The 18,265-nt window shown below is 43.5% G+C and overlaps 1 protein-coding gene across 1 annotated transcript in view; it reads right to left on the minus strand.

The window, feature by feature from the left end:
- CACNG3 (calcium voltage-gated channel auxiliary subunit gamma 3) overlaps positions 1–16,155 on the minus strand; it is an 84,188-nt gene extending 68,033 nt beyond the window's left edge. Inside the window, exon 1 of the mRNA XM_027126614.1 lies at positions 14,770–16,155. Within this exon, the coding sequence (XP_026982415.1) occupies positions 14,770–14,980 (211 nt within the window). The 5' untranslated portion in view covers positions 14,981–16,155. The remainder of the gene's footprint in view (positions 1–14,769) is intronic.
- Positions 16,156–18,265: the final 2,110 nt, after the last annotated feature.

Raw genomic sequence — 18,265 nt, forward strand, 5'->3', positions numbered from 1 at the left:
GGTTCCTTTCCCCACCACAGGGTTTATGTTTAAAAACCTAATTTGGCTCTAAATGACCTGTTAAAAAACCCTTTGAATCAATCAGAAACACGAGGAAAAATGAAAACTGTACAAAGCAAATACATGGCATGATTTTGAACAACTAGTTAAGTGTTAGAAAGGAGACTCCATCTTTGAATGACTCAGAGATTTCAATGACGTTGAAACCAGAAAGGAAAACATGTAATCCTAGAAAACAACTTAGCTTTGCATCACACATCGTCTACATAATCATAATAATGTTCAGTGGTTTTCAAACTCCAGAATCAATCTATAGCTCCAGCATGGAAGGCATTAGCGTATTTATAGAATAGAATGCAAAAGGAGTGAATCTTGACCATGAAGAAGTAAAAATATAACCAATAGACATGGGTAGGTGTGTGTGGTGGGGGAAGGTATGTGGACGTCCTCATTCTACAAAGTGGGAAGCTAAGACATTCTACCCAAGGTGGTTTGAAAAAGAAATGAAGATTAATGTTATTTTTAGAAATTGGAAAGGTAATCAATACAGAGGGTGGAGTGAGTTAGCTAAATCCTCACCTATTATGGCAGGAAGTCAATAGATTATAAATCAAGAAATAGAAGATAAACATATTATTTAGAGATGTGGATGTAACCACCAGAGGAAATGAATCAGCAATGGTTCTAAAAAAAAAAGCTTGCCCTGAGGAGTAGGATTTGGAGCAGGGAAGGGTGAACCCCCTTGAGGTAGATGCTTGTCATTAAAAGCCCTTCCATAGGATTTGGTTTTTAAAAATAGTGTGCATGATTAAATGTCTTAATAAATTGTAAGATACTTTTTTAAAGCTTTTGAGTAAATTATGAGTAATTTGACCTGGAAGAGAAAAACATACCCTTCCTAATCTCCTTGACAGAGTAGAGCAGAAAAACAGGGAAATGATATATATTAGAGATTCACCAAACTGGGAGTAGCAGTGGTTCTGGGGGTTAGGGGATGAAACCTTGCCTTGTCTATTTTACATTAAAAGTTGGTATTAAGAATATGTTTTTGTATTACTTTTATGTTAAAAGTGTTTTAATTACGAAAATACAGTAGGAAAAACATGCCACTCAAAAACATGACAAAAATCAAATATCCAGGATTGTCTGTAAAACAAAACAAAGAAACAGTTCAAAAACTTAAAAAAGAGAGAGAAATGTGTCATCACTCAGTCTGTCTCCATGGATCTCTAGAGGTAGGCTGTTTTCCTGTTCTCTTTCCCTTCTGCTTAAGGATGAGAAGCCAGGGGCTCTGAATTCATGTCCACTCCAGCCGCCAGCACATGGGAGAGGTCAGTTCTCCTCTGTGTGCCCTACACAAGCCCTCCTCGTGCATTCGGCAAATGTGTTCTGAGCACCTATTGTAGGCCAGGCACCTTGGGGACACACAAGCCCTAAGAGAACATTTCTGTGATGATGAGTCCCCCTGACTAATCCAGGACCCCCTGCCTTATGTGCCAGGAGCATTCTGCACTGTTCACCTGGGTGCACTCAGCTTCTTCCCTACATAACTGTGAACTTACCAAAGACGGGACCGTGTCTACTTTATTCTCTGCTGAATCCTTGGCACCTAGCACAGTGTCTGGCACACAGTAGGTGCTAAATAAGCCCTCATAGAGCAGGAGGACCAGGTTGGAGCACCCCTCAAGTGCAAACCACTTACTTCACAGCTCCTACTGCCTCTCCAGACTGAGAAGAGGGACCAGCATGGGAGAAGATGCCAGCTTGAGAGGGAGAAGGGCGTGAATCTGTGAGTCAGGAAGAGGTTGCCCTACAGGAATGATGACTCCAAGAGCTTTGTATGATCTGGTAAGCATTAGAAACTTCCACGTCATTGTCCTTTCGTTTAAACCCCATTTCCCCATGATGAGAAATACAATACTGAAGACGGTAAGGGACCATGGCTTGTTTTCAGGGGAATAAGGAAGGCAATGCTGAAGAGATGCTATTCCACTGTGCCCAGTCTTAGAGAAGCATGAGGGCGAGGTGAGGCAAAATCTTTATCGATTAGGACTGAAGTTCTTGCCCGGGGGAAGCAAGGAAGGTCACAGGACAAACTGCTCTTTCTATCAAGCAGCAAATAATGCAGGTGAGGAGAAGACTCAGACATGGCAAATTCAAGAACACATCATTCCTGGGATTAAACTCTTCCAAAGGCTTCCAGTTCACTCTAAGTCCAAGTTCTTACAGCTTCCTTTTGGCCTCAACACCCTCACCTATTCTCTTTTCCTCCTCACTCATCCTGTTCAACCTCACTGGCTTCCTTGCTCCTTAAACACCCCAGGCACCTCCCCACCTCAGGGCCTTTGTACTTGCTGTTCCTTCTGCCTGGAAGGAATGCTCTTCCCACCTGGCTTGGTTCTTTACCTCTTTCAGATTTGGGGTTAAATGTCACCTTCTCAGGGAAGCCAAACTTGACCACACTGTTTAAAATTTCATCCTCCTTCCCCTCCCCAGTACTTCTGCCTACTTTAAGAGAGTTTGGAGAAAGTCCATGGTCTTGGGCTAGGACTCTCCATTTCCTATGCTCAGCCCCAGGGACTCCAACTGGAAAATCATCGCCGGGGGTGGCCCAGATTGAATTTTCCTTGGTTCAGACCTTATTATCTCTTAGAATCCAACCCCTGCCATTTTCCCACTGCTCAGAGCTAAGCCATCACTCACCACAGAGTAAAACAGCAGAAAAGAGCAATTATTATGCTGTGCAGCAGACCTTTGACTCAGATTAACATTATTGCCTCTTGATTTGATCTTTTTATTTTTCTCTAAACACTTAGGGCATTTTGATTGCAAGCCAGATTCATCTTTGGTGAAGAGTAATATTTTGAAAAACCAGGACTTACTTGATAGTACATGTTTTAAGACATTTTAAGCTGATGAACAGCTAATTGGTTCTGCTGTCCTGTGATTTGCAAAGGGTCAAAATGATTTGTTGTAAATATGCATCTGTATTAACTGCTCAATGCCAAAATCAATTTCCACAGGTGACGGTAGAATTTTGTAATAGATGAGGTGATGGAAGGCACCTCAACAGTTACCCGTGAGCTTCTGAATCACTTTAATTTAGCAGGTAGGTGTTATTGTATTCCAAGGCAGCTATGCCTGATGCTGAATACCATATGCTGTGGAATACAGAGTGGTGGAAATTCCATTTCCTAAACATGCAGGTATCCAAATATACACAGAATCCGAAGCACAAAGAATAGAAACAGTGCCTGCCAGATCTGTGCACAATATATCCCACACAACATGTATTTTCTTTTTTCCTTCCCCAAGTTTGCACCCAGGGTATTGAGGGAATTTTTAACTGAGACTGTTAAACTACTCTGGATCATTTCTGAGGGGGAAAAAAATGGAAAAAAAGTGATGGACGAACAATGTTGAGATCTTCAAGTCATACTTGCTCAAAATACAGGCTGCTGAATTACCATCCACTGTGGCAGGGATTATAGGATAAATTATTTTAAAAGTAGTTTGTAAGCACATAATGGCAGAACAATGATGGTTAGGGATTAGCATGGATTCACTAAGAGAAACTCAAGGTAATTAAATTACCTACTCACAAGCAATAAATTCAACGTATATTTATTAAGAATCGACTATGTGCCAGGCTCTTGTTCTAGATTAGTGGTTCAGGGAAATGTGGTGGATAAAGAGTATTTGGATGGCAAAACATATGTGATAATAGTTCTTACAACACGCAGGTTAAAACGTGGATAGACGGTGTTAAGTCATGCTGCCCCAAGCTCATCTCAGCTGCCCATTTCTAGCCTACTCAGGCCCAAGGTCACTAAGAACCAAACGTGGTGGTACACTCGTCTAGTCCATGTCTCGTGTGGGTTGGGGGCTCTTCCAAGATGTTTATGGCCTTGGCTGCTGCATGAGAATCAGGCTGCAGAACCCTAAGTATGAGAATTATCCAACCCAGAAAACTTGACTCCTGCCTGACACAGAGTATAAAGCTCAAAGAAGTCAAATGAAGGATGTGCCCAAGTCTAGTCCTCAGGAAGTGGGACAGCCACGAACATAATGGCACCCTCAAGTTTGCAAACACCCCAAGTCCAATGTAGAAGATGCAAGAATCTCCAATAGTCTGCTCACCTGCGTCTAGTTAGACTCTGGAAAAGAAACACTGTTCTTCCAAATGATTGGTGTTGCCTTTTATTTTTTATTTACATTTGATCCAGAGGTGGTGTTTCTTCACAACCTACTGCTATAACATCTAAATCTTGCTAGCTTTACCATATCTTTTCCTTGATCTTGCTTTCTGGATGTGGAATAAAAATTGACAAAGGCTGGGTTAATTATTTTTCACAATAGTTCCAGTCGTTGGATGGTTCAGAGCCAGTGACTGACTCTCCTGGATATAGGAGTGGGCAGGTTGGAAAAACCCAGCCCACCAGCCCTGGGCAGTGCAGTGTGTGGTGATTAAGGTGAAGCTTCTGGTTCAAGTCCAGCCCTGCCACCACCTAGCAGGTGATCTTTAATTCTCTAAGCCTCAGTCTCCTTATTGGTGGAAGAGCCCTGCTAGTTGTACGCTGGGCTATTATGAGAATCAGTTGCATCTCTTTATACTAGTGTTTATCCAAGCAAGTAGAGTACAGTAATGAAAGGTGGCATAAGGTAGGGTTGGAAACCCAGCTCTGCCTCTTACTAACCACGTGCCCTCTGGGTCCCCATTCCTTCATCTGTAAAATGGGGATAATAATAATGTCTACCTTATGAATAAGGCACAAGGATTAAATGACGTTTGTCAAGTGCTCACGTAGAACAGTGCTTGGCATAGAGTATGTGTCTGTTAAATAAATAAATAAATGCTCAGGAGTTAGCCCAGAAATGAACGTGCAATCTGCCCCGGTAATTGTAGCATGGCACACAGAAGGTGTTCACTAAGTGTCAGCTAGTTGTTATTTTACTATTTCCTCGGCACCTCTTCCTAGGGTTCTCATGACCCATTCTCTCTTTCTGCAGCTTCCTTAGATGCAACCCCCAGGATCCATATTATCATCTCACCTGCTTACCGATCCCAGGAGGAGGGGCAGATCTACCCTGGAAGCAGGCCCTCTTGTGCAAACCCAGGAAGTAGCCCACAGATGATGTCAGGAACTTACTTGTAAGGAACTGTCTTAGGCCAGAGAGCTTCTAGTGCCAGACATTTCTGTTCATCTGCATTATTTTAGAGCAAGCCTCAGTAGACCATCAAAATGGTATTTAAATCCTGGATTCTTTCTCCTCCTTCATCTCTGTTTTTGTTTCTAGTTTTCTTTTTTTTTTCTTTTCAGTTTCCACAGGTTCCTCTGTTCCTTGCCCCATAATGTTAATGTTACTTAGGGTTCTGTCAGTTTCCCTCTTTGTGGTCATTGGGGTTTCTGTGGCACTTCTTGTGTACTTCCACGTCTTCAATTACCATCTATGCTTGGATCATCCTAAGTGTCAACCCAGGTTTCATCTCTGTCCTAAACTCTGTATTAGTGATTCTTAACACTTACGGAGGTTGAGACTCTTTCCATAAAAGTGCCCATTCACATCATATTTTTCATGAAGTTTCATAGTCATATGAACCTCATCTGTGGAACTATATGCATGAGTACCTCTGAGTAGACTCCCAATACCAGCCGCCTGTTGTGGACCTCAATTTCTTCACCCTCACCCACTCCGTAACCATGTCTGATAGAGTTTACCTTCAGTCTGTCTCTAGCATCTTTTTTTTTCATTGTCATCAGAACACAGGTTACCAAAGCTTTCTTCTTTTGCCTACCCCAGCAGATATTGTTCCCTGTGTACCTGGCCAGGGGCTTCCTTCCCTAGAGACCATCAGAGGGGAAGATCTCATTGACTTTCTTTCAACCTCTCCATGGCTCAGAAAGAGGACAAGGACTGTCTGGGCAAAGAACTATGTGAGAGTTCTTCGGGAAAGAAAAGAGAACCCAACAGAATACCTGATCTGAAGAGTCTATGATAAAGGCAAAAGGTATAAGAAAAAAAGAAAGCAATTCAACATTCTTGGGAAAACAAAGGGTACTTCTAGAAATAAAATGTTATCATCGATTCCTGCTATGAGATATAGCAGGGATTGGCTAACTTTACTTTTTCTGTAAAGGGCCAGACAGTAAATATTTTAGGCTTTGCAGATCGAGTAGCAAAATCAAGGATCTATGTAGATGTTAACACAACAGCAGAGAAAACAAATTTCCATAATTTTTAAATTGACAACATTCAGAATTATAGATGCTGAAATTTGAATTTATCATTTTTATGTGTCATGAAATATTTTGAGATGTTATTTCATTTTTTCTACCATTTGAAAACGTACAATATATTCTCAGCTTGTGGGTTGCACAAAAACCGGCAATGGGCCAAATCTGGCCAATGGACTGTAGTTTGCCAACCCCTGAGAGGTAATTACGTATCACAGTGCACATACATCATTAAATTTTCAACTTTTAGAATTTTAGAGACAAAGCATGATGACATATATCCGTTTATGGGTAAGTCTCAACTAAGTGGTATATAAACAGGTACTTGTTTTATTTTGGCTTTCAACTGTGTTATGGCCAATCCCTCATTTTCTTAATGATATTTTGGGCCGATTTCATAACTTTGCAGTCACTTTTGGTTGTTAAAACTTCCAATTGCATATCTGACTGCAAAGCTGTATCCCTACTCCTCCCTCTTTTATTTTATTTTTCTCACTGTATTTATTTGTTTATTACTCCTCCCTCTTTTAGATGGGAATACCTTTAATATGTTGTGGCAGAGAACAAGAAGGAAAAAAAAGGCCAAAAGTGCCACTTCACTTAGCTGCGTGAGGTTGCAAACCATTACTGTTCATTGCTACTCTTCCTCCAGCTGACACTAATGGTCAGGTTCTCTGCACACAGGAGTCTATATGTTGACTTTCCGCCGGAGGCACATGCATTTGTTATTGGAGGGCCCTGTGGGGTCTTCCCACTGCAACTTCCTTCCTGATGTGAGGTGCCTGAGTCTGGTCAGTCTTTTCCATCCCACCTTGGCTCCCATCACTGGCAACCCACAGCCCCATGCTGCTGGGTCTGCAGTTGGCCCTGTGAACATTTTTACAGGCTCTCCTCCCTTTGGGTGGACTCAGTTCTGGACCAACATGCATGGTTTGGGAAGCGGAGCATGAGCTGATTCTCAGCCCCTGCTTGACCCCTAGGCCAGGTAGCTCTGTGCAAGACAACACCTTCATGGGCTTCCCTGGTGGCGCAGTGGTTGGGAGTCCGCCTGCCGATGCAGGGGACACGGGTTCGTGCCCCGGTCCGGGAGGATCCCACATGCCGCGGAGCGGCTGGGCCTGTGAGCCGTGGCCGCTGAGCCTGCGCGTCCGGAGCCTGAGCTCCACGGCGGGAGAGGCCAGAACAGTGAGAGGCCCGCGTACCGCAAAAAAAAAAAAAAAAAAAAAAAAAAAAAGACAACCCCTTCATGAACATCATGTAGCCCTGTCTAGGGTCTTCTTGCCTAACAGGCTGCTCTCTTGGGTGGGATACTGACAAAATGGCTCAAGCTCTCAAGTATCCACCATAGATCCACTCAACTCAGAGATCTCTCCATTCTAAACAGGCAGACCTGCTGCCATTCCTTCTCTGAGCCCTGGTCTTGCCTCCCAGCTTCCTTGCTAAAATATGCACATGAGCAGATGAGCAGTTGTGCTGCCTAAGCTAATATCCAATCCAGGAATGAGATGCCAGTCTCTCTTTTTTCCAGCCACCCTCAATCTTTATGAGTGATTCTTCTTGGAGCCACAGGTAAACTCACTGAGGAACTAAAAGTAGTGGAAGAAAGGGTAGTGGTATAAGAAAGTGGACTTATCATTTGTCTTAGCAAATGGATCTTGTCTAAAATGCATGAATCAAGGACTACTGGTCAACATACTATTTAGAGGTGTGAAGGAATGAAGGAACCACAAGACACAACTAAGAACTAAGGCAGAAACAGATGAAAGTGCTTGCTACTTTTGCTTCCTCGTTGTATAGGTAAGGAAACTCATGCTCAGAGGTTTAGCAATTTCCAAAGTCTTGTAGACGGTAAATGGCAGATTCAGGTAAGAACCCAGTTCCACCTGACCTCAAAGCCCATCCTACAATCTGATATTCTTTGTGGCCACACATAAATTGTTAAAGGCCCATTTGCTCCTACACTGAAAAGGTAGACTCTGGCAGGGTCATGGGATGAAGGAAAAGGAAAACAACCTTGGAGTTTTGTAGGCTTTTTTTAACCTTAGAAACATTGGTTTTCATTGCAGATACTTCCACATGTCGGAGTATAATCAAATCGTTAAAAACATAATTCTCATAAAATACACAGTGAGCTTATGTCAAGTTTTATTCATCAGTGAGGGAACCAGCAGAATGACAAAGCTGGCTCAAAGGAAGATGTTATGCACTTTTTTTTCAAAGAAAAAAATCTGAGGGTCTTCCCTGGTGAGTCAGTGGTTAAGAATCCGTCTGCCAATGCAGGGGACTTGGGTTCGAGCCCTGGTCCGGAAAGATCCTACATGCCGCGGAGCAACTAAGCCCATGCACCACAACTAATGAGCCTGCGCTCTAGAGCCTGCAAGCCACAACTGCTGAGCCCGCGTGCCACAACTACTGAAGCCCGCGCTCCTAGAGCCCGTGCTCCGCAACAAGAGAAGCCTGAGAAGCCTGCGCACCGCAACGAAGAGTAGCCCCCACTCGCCACAGCTAGAGAAAGCCCACGCAACAAAGGCCTAACGTAGCCAAAGGTAAATAAAATTAAATCTTAAAAAAAACTGAAATAATATCGTTACGTTATATATAAAACTGATTAATGTACTAGAGGGTGAGCAATAGTCCACAACATTTGAGGTTATCTCCTCTAATGAACAGAAATCATTTGTACCTCTACTGAACTAAAAAATATACGTGCATCTTCCCAAGTTTTCGACAAGTAAACATCTAACTATACAACTGGGCCTGAATCTATAATAAAAGCTAAGTCAAACAAAGGTACATTCCCCCGGAGAATTAGGTGACCACTTAAGTAAGCTTGTTAGATACTGCTCTATGACATTAAACGTTAAAAGGACACACTCATCTTTTTGCCTGATTCTTGTTTTATTTTTTTCTTGATGTGTGCTGGTTACCCACACCAATCATCCATGCTAATAGCTTACATTAGTCACCCAACCTTGGATTGCCCGTCATTTGCCTTTATTCCAATCCAGAAATAACATCTCAAATAATTAAGCAAAAAAAAAAAAAAAAGTATTTCCAAGCTATCTATTTTCTAAGATGGGTAGAATCCTAGGGTCAGAAGGCTGGGTTTGAGGTAGAAAAAAGAGGAGTGCTTTCCATCAAGGATGACGCAACTAAGAGTAAGATTCAAAACTATTTAACCACAAGTAGGACACAGACGAGCCAATTAGAATGGGTGCTTCCATAGGGCTGGAACATGATCGTGATGGCCCTGCTGGGCCAGGTTTTAACCTCTTACTTGGTGGGTCTAGTGGATGTTTGAGAGGTTCCGTGAAGGGCTTAGGGCTAGTGGTGGGGGTTTGGTGAGGGACTTGGACCAGTTGTTGTTTATCAACAGGGAGGGAAGTATTTCAACATTTTAACAAACTGTATGGCTATACAAACATGTTCTGGCTGAATATTAGTCATGCTCACACCTCAACCTCTGCCACCTTCCCCATCCTGACTTGCCCCCAAACACAGTCATGGTCAGTCTCCCCCATCCTGTCTTAAGACTTCAGCCCATTTCTCTCTTCTATCTGCCTCATGGGCTTTAGGGTCAATGTAGAAGAGTGGAGAGAAAGGAATAAGGAGAAGGTCAGGAGTAGGGAAGAGAGTAAGAGTGTTCTAATGCATACTGCACCCACGTCCAAGGGAAGGTGCAGCATTAAATCTAGGACGGGGGAGCAGAAGTGACTACTTGGTACTGTTTCTAAGCTCTAGGGATATAGTAGTGCCCCAAACAGACAAGGATCCCTGTACTTATGGAGTTTATATTCTGCTGGGGGCAGATAGGAGATGTGAAAATTACGAGTTAATATATGTGAAAGCACCTAGCATGGGCTTGGCACATAGAAAATACTTATGTCCTTCTCCCAGCCTTGTCCTCAACTGTGCCTCTGAAGCTTCCCTGAAGGCTTCTGAACACATAAATAAAGCTGGAACCCCATCTGGCTGAAAAAGTCAACCATCTGGAGATTTGGAAATATGGGGGAATTTCTAATGACTGGCTAATTTATTTTTCAGTTTTTCAGCCAGATGTTTGATGTCATCCAGGCCCATCTGTAGCAGAAATAGCAGTTTATTGAACCTCTTTTTCATCATTTTAAGTTCCCTGTCCTAAAATCCTAAGTGGGCTTTCTTTTCTTAGTAGGCAATTTTTAAATGAATTGAATAAGTGATTATTGACTAATAAAGAGCAATTCAGGAATCAAAAATGAAAATGTCAGAAATTTGGATTTAAGGGGGCTTTGAGATAATTTTCAGGGCTCAAAAGGCGGCCCATGGGTCAAATTCAGCCGTAAAGTGAGTATGGCTTGGCTGGCACTGCATGTTTAAACAGTTAAACTAGTTGCCCACATTTTAAAAATCAGGAGATTTAACATCTAGCTTTTTAAAGCTTGGAATATTGGGCCAAGTTTGGTATACATTTCCCCAGAGTAAAGATCGACTCAAGCCACATAGTAATTGTTTCCAATGTGCCACAGTCTGCACCACTCTCTGTTGCCCACACACTGAGACCAAGTTTCAGTTACCTTATATCTTCTCAAACACACTCTTACTCCTTCCCCCACCCCGATATAACTGAGGTAAGAGGACTGTGAAATGTTTGTTTCACACTTTACATTACCTGCCAAGTCCACAGGGACCTTTGGATTTGTTACTTCCTAATCTTATCTGAAGCTCTCATTTTAGAACTGGGTAAACTGAGGTCCAAAGGAGGAAATAACGTACGCAATTCACATAGCTATCAGTGACAGAAATGTGATTAGCACCCAGGGCTCCTTGCTACTAGGCCAGTGGTCTTTCCATGATCTAAACACATCACTTTGATTATAACTAGGACTTCAAGAGGTTTCTTAATGACAGAATCACATATTGAACATGTTCTCATTCAAATTCACACACCACCATCGAAAGCACGCAGCAGGTAGGGGCACTGCTTTGTGAATGCCTTGCGTGCTTTCCAGCTAACGAGTCAGGCATTCGTTCTGGCTTCTCATTGTGGGTGTCTCTACATAGGTCGATTGTTTTTTCATTCAAAGAGTGTCCTTTGCTGCCTCTGAGTTTTTGCCTGTCTGGTGGCTCCTGCCCCCCTGCAGGGGCTGCACAGGCATGCTGAGTGTTCTGGGATCTGGGGCTTCTGAATGGAAAAACCCATGTGTCAGGGCATTCTCACAAGCTAATATTTGTACCAGTAGCAACCTATCCACTAGTGCATGAATTAATGCTCCCTAGCAAGTGTTCAGTGAAGCAACATGGCTTAGGTGAAGTAGTGTCTGCTGAGTTTAGGTATGTGACCTTGGGCAAGTTATATAACTTCTCCTGGCCTCAGTTTTCTCATCTGTAAAATGAGGCTAATACTTTTACCTGCATCATTGAACGCCTTTGAAGATGAAAGTTATTTTTTCAAAATTCTTAGCACAATCCTAGCACATAATAAGTGCTAAATATAAATGACTTTCTGGTGAGTTATAGAAATGAAAACTGGAAATATCTCTTCTCTCACTTGAGAGGCGTGATCCTTCCTAACACACATGGTCATTCCCAGACCCATTGTAAATGCTCAGCATGTGTTGGCTTTAATATGGTAATTGCTTGGAGGAATTTTAGAAAATTAAGATTCCAAGTGATCCACCACAGACCCATGGAGGCAAAGAACCTAGCTGTGGGGGCCTGATAATCTATTTTTTAAATCGCCCCATATGATTCTGCTGACTAGTTAAGACTGGAAACAACTGATGTAGTTTTCTTACACTTGAATATCTTTGGTGGTAGACCACTCATAACTTCTGAAAGCTCCCCGTGCCATATTAGATAGTTACTTATATTGAGGTAAACACTGTTTTCTTCTAGCTCCTACTTCTAGCCCCTTGAGGCCACATAGAACATTTTGAATCTTTTTTCCGTATGACAGCCCTTCAGATATTTGCAGACAGCTGTCACGTCCCTTTGGGCCATTCTCTTCTTTTGTATGAAATAGCCACATTTTCTCATGACTCTTAAAAAAGTATGGTTGCCCGCCCCCACCGCCCCAGTTATCCTTTAACACTTAAAGGACCAGAAGAATGAGGATGCTGAGGCTTTGGGAGACAGGACATACTGAGCAGGAGATGGCTGTACACCTTCATTCCAGCAGAGGATGGGTGCTGCTGACTGCATGTGTCTTCCCATGCAGAAAGCAGAGGTTCCTGCAAATCCCTTGAACACTTGATATGTTCATTACATGAAGGAAAATCTTGGCTTCAGATTTCAGCCAGGCCTATCTAGGTGTTGAGTATATGGGTGTACACGTAGCTAAAATTTTATTGTGGTTCATTAAAGTTTATGCATCTTACTGCATTAATACTTCGAAATGTAAAAAAAAAAAAAAAAAATAGCTGGGCCAAATTGCATGGAGACTGCAGGAAATTTTCTCAGAAGAATTCACCTGACCAAGAACATATCTTAGATTAATCTAATTTCTTCTTGATTCAAATTCTCACTTCTCCCACTAAGCCCACAGAATACCTGGGTGGGGTTCCAATTCCTTGTACAAACTGTGGGTGTAGGAGATGATGTTGGAGAAAAGAGAAACCATCAGTTGAGAAATTCTGAGCAAGGATTCAGGAATTTCAGGCCCTAAGAGGGGAGGTCAAAATTGGTGATTAGTTTTGAATTCCCAGGTTTAGGTCAAGGGGGCAGAAGAATTGGGAATAACTGACACTTGGTCTACGTATGTGCCATTTCTGGATTGGGAGGCACCTCAGATTTTTTATGCCAACCCTGGAACCATGTAAGCATCAAAACATCCACCAAATCTCAACTTTATAAAAGATGACTCAATTCTTTATTGTTAACATAGGAAAGGGAATTATGATATTTCCTTAAGGTAAATGACTTCACCATATCTGAGCACAAATAATCACAGATATTAGATTTTTGTCAATGTTTAGGAAAGAATTTCCATCAGTACCTTGGATACAATAAGAGCTTTGCTTAGTGCTAATTCATGACCACCTATTCCAAATTAATCATTTACCAGACTAATATACTGAGGGTTGGATGGGTAAATGTCTTAGCCAAGGTCACACAGATAGTTTGCAGCATTACCCACGTCTTCAGACATCAAATACAGTAATCCTTGTTGCATTTAAAGTAGTCCTTTCCTACCTGGGCTTCCCACCAGTTGCAAATTTGCAATGGAAAGAGAATCAACTCTAGTAGTGCTACAGTCAGGAGAGCAGTTGTTCAGAGTGTCAGAACATGGGAGGAAGGCCAGGCAATGATGCAACATTATACTAGCAAGTGATGTAATAGCATGATTTCCTAAGCAATTTACATAAATGCAACTTCTCAAGAAGCCCTGACGAATGCCAGCCAGTAGGAATGCAGGCATGGAGAACCAATGGCAGGCAGGGGAGGAGAGCACATAGGAAACACAGATTTCCTTGCTCATCACTATGACAAGATTCACAGATTCCTCAGAAGCCTGAGAAAACTCCCTTCTGCCCCTCTAATCCAGTGCCTTCCCTCAGGCACATAGGCTCTAAAGAGATTTGGTTTCCTTCTCTATTTTTCTGTTTACTCCTACTGACATGCAGGCATTGCCCAATGATGCTGCGAGTGACTCCTGGTGTACTGAAAGCAAGTTTAGTGGTGAGACAGGCTACCTAAGAGCTTGACATTCTAAAATTGGTCTGTCCTCTTCATTATAATTTAGAATGAATCCTCAATTTTTTGAATTAGAAGTGGTATGCTGTGATTCTCAGAGAATCAATCTTATGCAAATGTCATAGAAATATATTTGTTGGGTTTGCAGATGCTTTAGGAAAGAAGACAGGTGGACACCAAATACCAAGACTTCAGTTTTGTTTTTTGATCCCAAATGGAGATGTATTAATAAGTGTGTGTGTGTGTGTGTGTGTGTGTGTGTGTGTGTGTGTGTGTGTGTGTGTGTGTTTAGAGGTTCACATATGTTAGTCTGGAACTTGTTGGCAATGGAAGTTCATGAAAATATCTAGTTAGACCAAACTCAGAAGAAACTGATAAGACTATGTTGAGAAATAAGGAAATAGCGCAGAGTGTGCCAGGCTAGGTCAGAATCTCTCTCTCTCTCTCTCTCTCTCCCCCTTCCCCCTTCCCTCCTTTTCTCTTCCTTCACCTCTCCTCCACTGAAATGCAACTTAAGCAGAGCCAAAGACCCCATCTCAAGCCAGAGATCAAAGCAAAGCAGTTCACAATATACCTAGAGATTTTAGATTTGAAGACATTTTCTCAACTGCAGAAGCTGCCTAGAGTGCCACAAAATCTCGTCTCATGAAGCTTATACCAAAAACAATCAACAAGACCCAACCATTTTATCCCACACAGGATTAGTCTTGCTTGGAACAATCTGGACGTCTGCACATTCTCGGCAATAATTTGAACTCTCTCTCTTTCCCCATCACTGCCTCCATCTCCCCAACGACACACTGGAATAGCAGAATATCAGAAACTGGATTATTTAGGGCCATTGAGAGGAATTCGTAAATACCTTCCAGGCAGCAGGTCCTCCACAGCCCTGAATGGGTCATTACTTCTTCATTCTTCCTGCTGGTTTCATTATCACTTGTAGATTTAGTCCTGCACACACCTCTGGAATATAACCAGTAGTCCGTGCCCACCGCAATGGTCATTAAACTAAAAGCTGCGAAGGCTCCCACAGTAGTGATCAACATCTGGATTCCTCTGTCACACATCCTCATACTTCTTCATGGTACTCTAGATGGCTGGGGGTTGGAGAGGGAGGTTCGATGCCAGAGGGGAAAATCTCTCTGCAGCTGGGTAACCTAGGACAGGCCCTTCCAAAAATTCAGGTCTCCTTGTGTCAGCATCCACAGGGACTTTGGGAAAGCTGGGATTTCCTGTCTGGAGCTCTCTCCAGTTCCCTGGGTCGCCTATGGCCCTCGGAAGGGTGCAGGCTCCAGGAGGTTGGTCCACATCACTGCTGCCTTCTGAGGGTCCCTGGGTTCCTTTCATTCCTCAGGAGCTTGGTGAGCATGAGGGTCCGTGCAGGGCATGGCTCTGGAGCCTGGAGCTGCCAGCTCGGTTTGAGATGCGCCTGGTTCCTCACAGCCCCGGGAGACTCAAGGCAAAGAAATCCAGAGAGGTCTGTGTGCGTGTGTGTGTGTGCGTGCGTGCGTGTGTGTGCGAGCGCGTGTGCTGGGGGTGAGGGCGGATGGCAAAAAATAGCGCTGCTGGGAGGCGAGTCTCTGAGAAGAGTGTTCATTGCTTCCCCAGCCTCCCAGGAAAGCTCTCCGCCAGCTCCCGACACCCCCGCTCAAACTGGAGAAAAGACAGCCCCTGGGCGGGGGCCGAGAGGTTACATTGGAGGGCAAAGGTCTGCGGTGCTGAAGGGACAGCTCCCCGCCTGTTGCCCCGCCTCCGCCTTCTTAACGCCCAGTTTTAAGCCCGTGGTGCTGAAGGGACAGCTCCTCCGCTGCGGCTGCACCCTCCGCCTTTCCAGCGCCCGGGCTAGAGACCTGGGGTACTGAAGGGTCTGTCTTCTCCCCTCCCTTCCCAGGCCAGCCAGCCTGCTCGGCTCTGCCTAGTCAACCCACGCTCCGCGCAAAGTTTCGGGAGACCAGGGCAGTCAGCGCCCCGGCTCCGTAGCGCTGCAGCACGACCCTGATCCTCCTCTCCCGCTCCCGGAAGGGTTAAGGAAAGGGGAAAGGGAAAGGAGCCCGCAGCGCACTCTGGCGCTCTCGCCGCTCCCACCCGACGCGGCATTCCCCCCCACCCACCCCCACCCCCAAGGAGCCAGGCAAGTTTGCCTTTTGCTGCGGGCGCCGCTGGAGCCCATCGGGGAAGACCGAGTCTTCTTAAAGGGGCCGGCGATTCCGGGCGACGGTTCTATGGCTCACTTGGGCGGGCAAAGAGTGTTGTCATAGGCACATCTGTGGATAGTCTGTCTCAATTTGGTTCCCCAGAAAACAAACCAATATGTCTACCCTCCTTTCTCTGGAGCTCTGGTTTACACTGGAGACAACGTGCTCAGACCAGACCCGAAACTGTTCATATACATACGATCATGTATTACTAAAAGACGGAAGGAGCTAGAAGTATGTAGACTCTCTTATATACATATTAGGGATTTGGGCCGAGGGGGTGTGAGAGTGTGGTCTCTGAAAACACATATATTTTAACAACCCTACATTTTGGGGGTGGCAGTGGTGATGGATTCAAGGAGGGAGAGTCGCTGAAAATGTCAGATTCTCTTCAAATGTTCATTTGTTAACATCCTTGTCTAAGTTAGACCAGGAGGCAGGTGAAGTTGGGTTTGCTTTCCTTGTTAGTCCAAAGTGCAAATGTCAGTTCATACCTGAAAGCTAGTGAGATGCTTCCTTAGAAATAGCCAATGTTGCAATGTTGCAAAGGATCAGCATTTAATTTAACTAGCTTTTTGTTACTATGTATTCTGAGCACACTGAATACACTAAGGACAGTCCACAGAATGCCCTCATTATTTTCTTTCCTTTGGCATAATGGTACAGATACCCAGAGGTCAGGTGTTTGGAACTGAGGCTGCTTGGGTTGTTTCTGCCGTCCCCGAGATGTGTTCATAACCAACTGTCATATTTGAATGTTATTTAACTGGACAAAAAAGATAATGGTGCCATCTCTGGCTCTCCATCTGAGAGCTTCTATCTGGGTGAATGAGTTAGCAGCAATGCATGGAAGAGTTCTCAAATGCAGCTCACAACTGCTTGGTGACTCTGCTACTTTTTACTTTTTTTTTTTTTTTTTTTTTTTTGGTTTGTTTTTGGTCTCAAGTTCACTTAAAGGCTTGGTTCTTGGTGTTAGATATACCTGCGCAGGCATGTGTATGTTTGAATATATAATCATCATGTGACTGTGTTTGAGTGTTTACCTGTGCCATGTTCAATTTAGTTATGAGTTCTGAATGACTGGGAATTTGTTGTAGAAGTAAAGCAGATATGTAAAGATATGTCTGTACCTGCTTGCAGTTTGCTGCAAGCAAACTGCAGTAAGCCTATTTGCTGCAAATGCATAGCTGCATGCATTTGTGGGTGTACACGCTTAAGTATAGGTATAGTGTAGGTTTATGCACCTACATGCACTTAATTGCATATGCATGTGTCGTGGATCACAAACACTGATTTGTGGGCAGGAAATAGAAATACTGAAATTTTGCCACATAACCAAAATAGAACAGATAAACTTGGGGCCAAGACCACAGCTAGTCATATCCCAGAAGAATGATAGGAGGTAATGGGGGAAGATGTACAAGGCCTTCTATAAGTTACTTATTGTTTTTTCTTTCCTGAAAAGAAAAATTGCTTCTCAGTAAATGTCCTTTTTTTTTTTTTTTTTTTAAAGGAAAAAGCCATATGTAACATGGAGGTGAAGTTGGTCTTTCCTGAGAAGGGTTACTAAATTGGTGAAATTTTCTTTCCCCATCTCTGAACCTTAAATAATATGAAGTAATTAATAATGACCAAAGCAGCTGTTCCAGGATCTGTTTGTTTCTTCTCTTCTTCTGATAAGAGTGAGCAAGGTCTTTTCCCAAAACAGGATCATGTGATTGGAAAGTCAATGGGCTTTGGGCTTTGGAAGAGTGTGCTCCAATCACTCCATTCACCAGACGCACAGTAAAACAAAAGCAGCCCCCGCTCTATCTCCTTGGTCTGTAATATAAGCCCAGGTTGACAAGGTATGGTTCCCAGAAGGTCCAGAAGAAAGGCATCAGGCATCCAGGTAGACAGTGTGGGGTTGGGGAGAAGGGTCAGGAACTCAGGCAGATGAAGGCGACAATCATGGGTCAGGATGTGGACAGTTTTTCTGAAGGAGAGAAAGGGATCAACATAACAAGAATGAAACTTTATACTGAGCCTCTGGTTTGGTTTGGCAGGATTATCCTTTACAACCCCTGCCCAGGGCCAAAGCTGATCACAGAGAAAGGGAAGACCTGAATCTGCATCTGGAGAGAGTCAGAACACCTGACTGGAGTGGGAATGCAGAGACAGGGA

The sequence above is a fragment of the Aethalodelphis obliquidens genome, unplaced genomic scaffold (genome assembly GCF_003676395.1).
Source record: "Aethalodelphis obliquidens isolate GAN/ISIS:26980383/991018 unplaced genomic scaffold, ASM367639v1 scaffold30, whole genome shotgun sequence".
In the NCBI taxonomy this organism is placed as follows: Eukaryota; Metazoa; Chordata; class Mammalia; order Artiodactyla; family Delphinidae; genus Aethalodelphis; species Aethalodelphis obliquidens.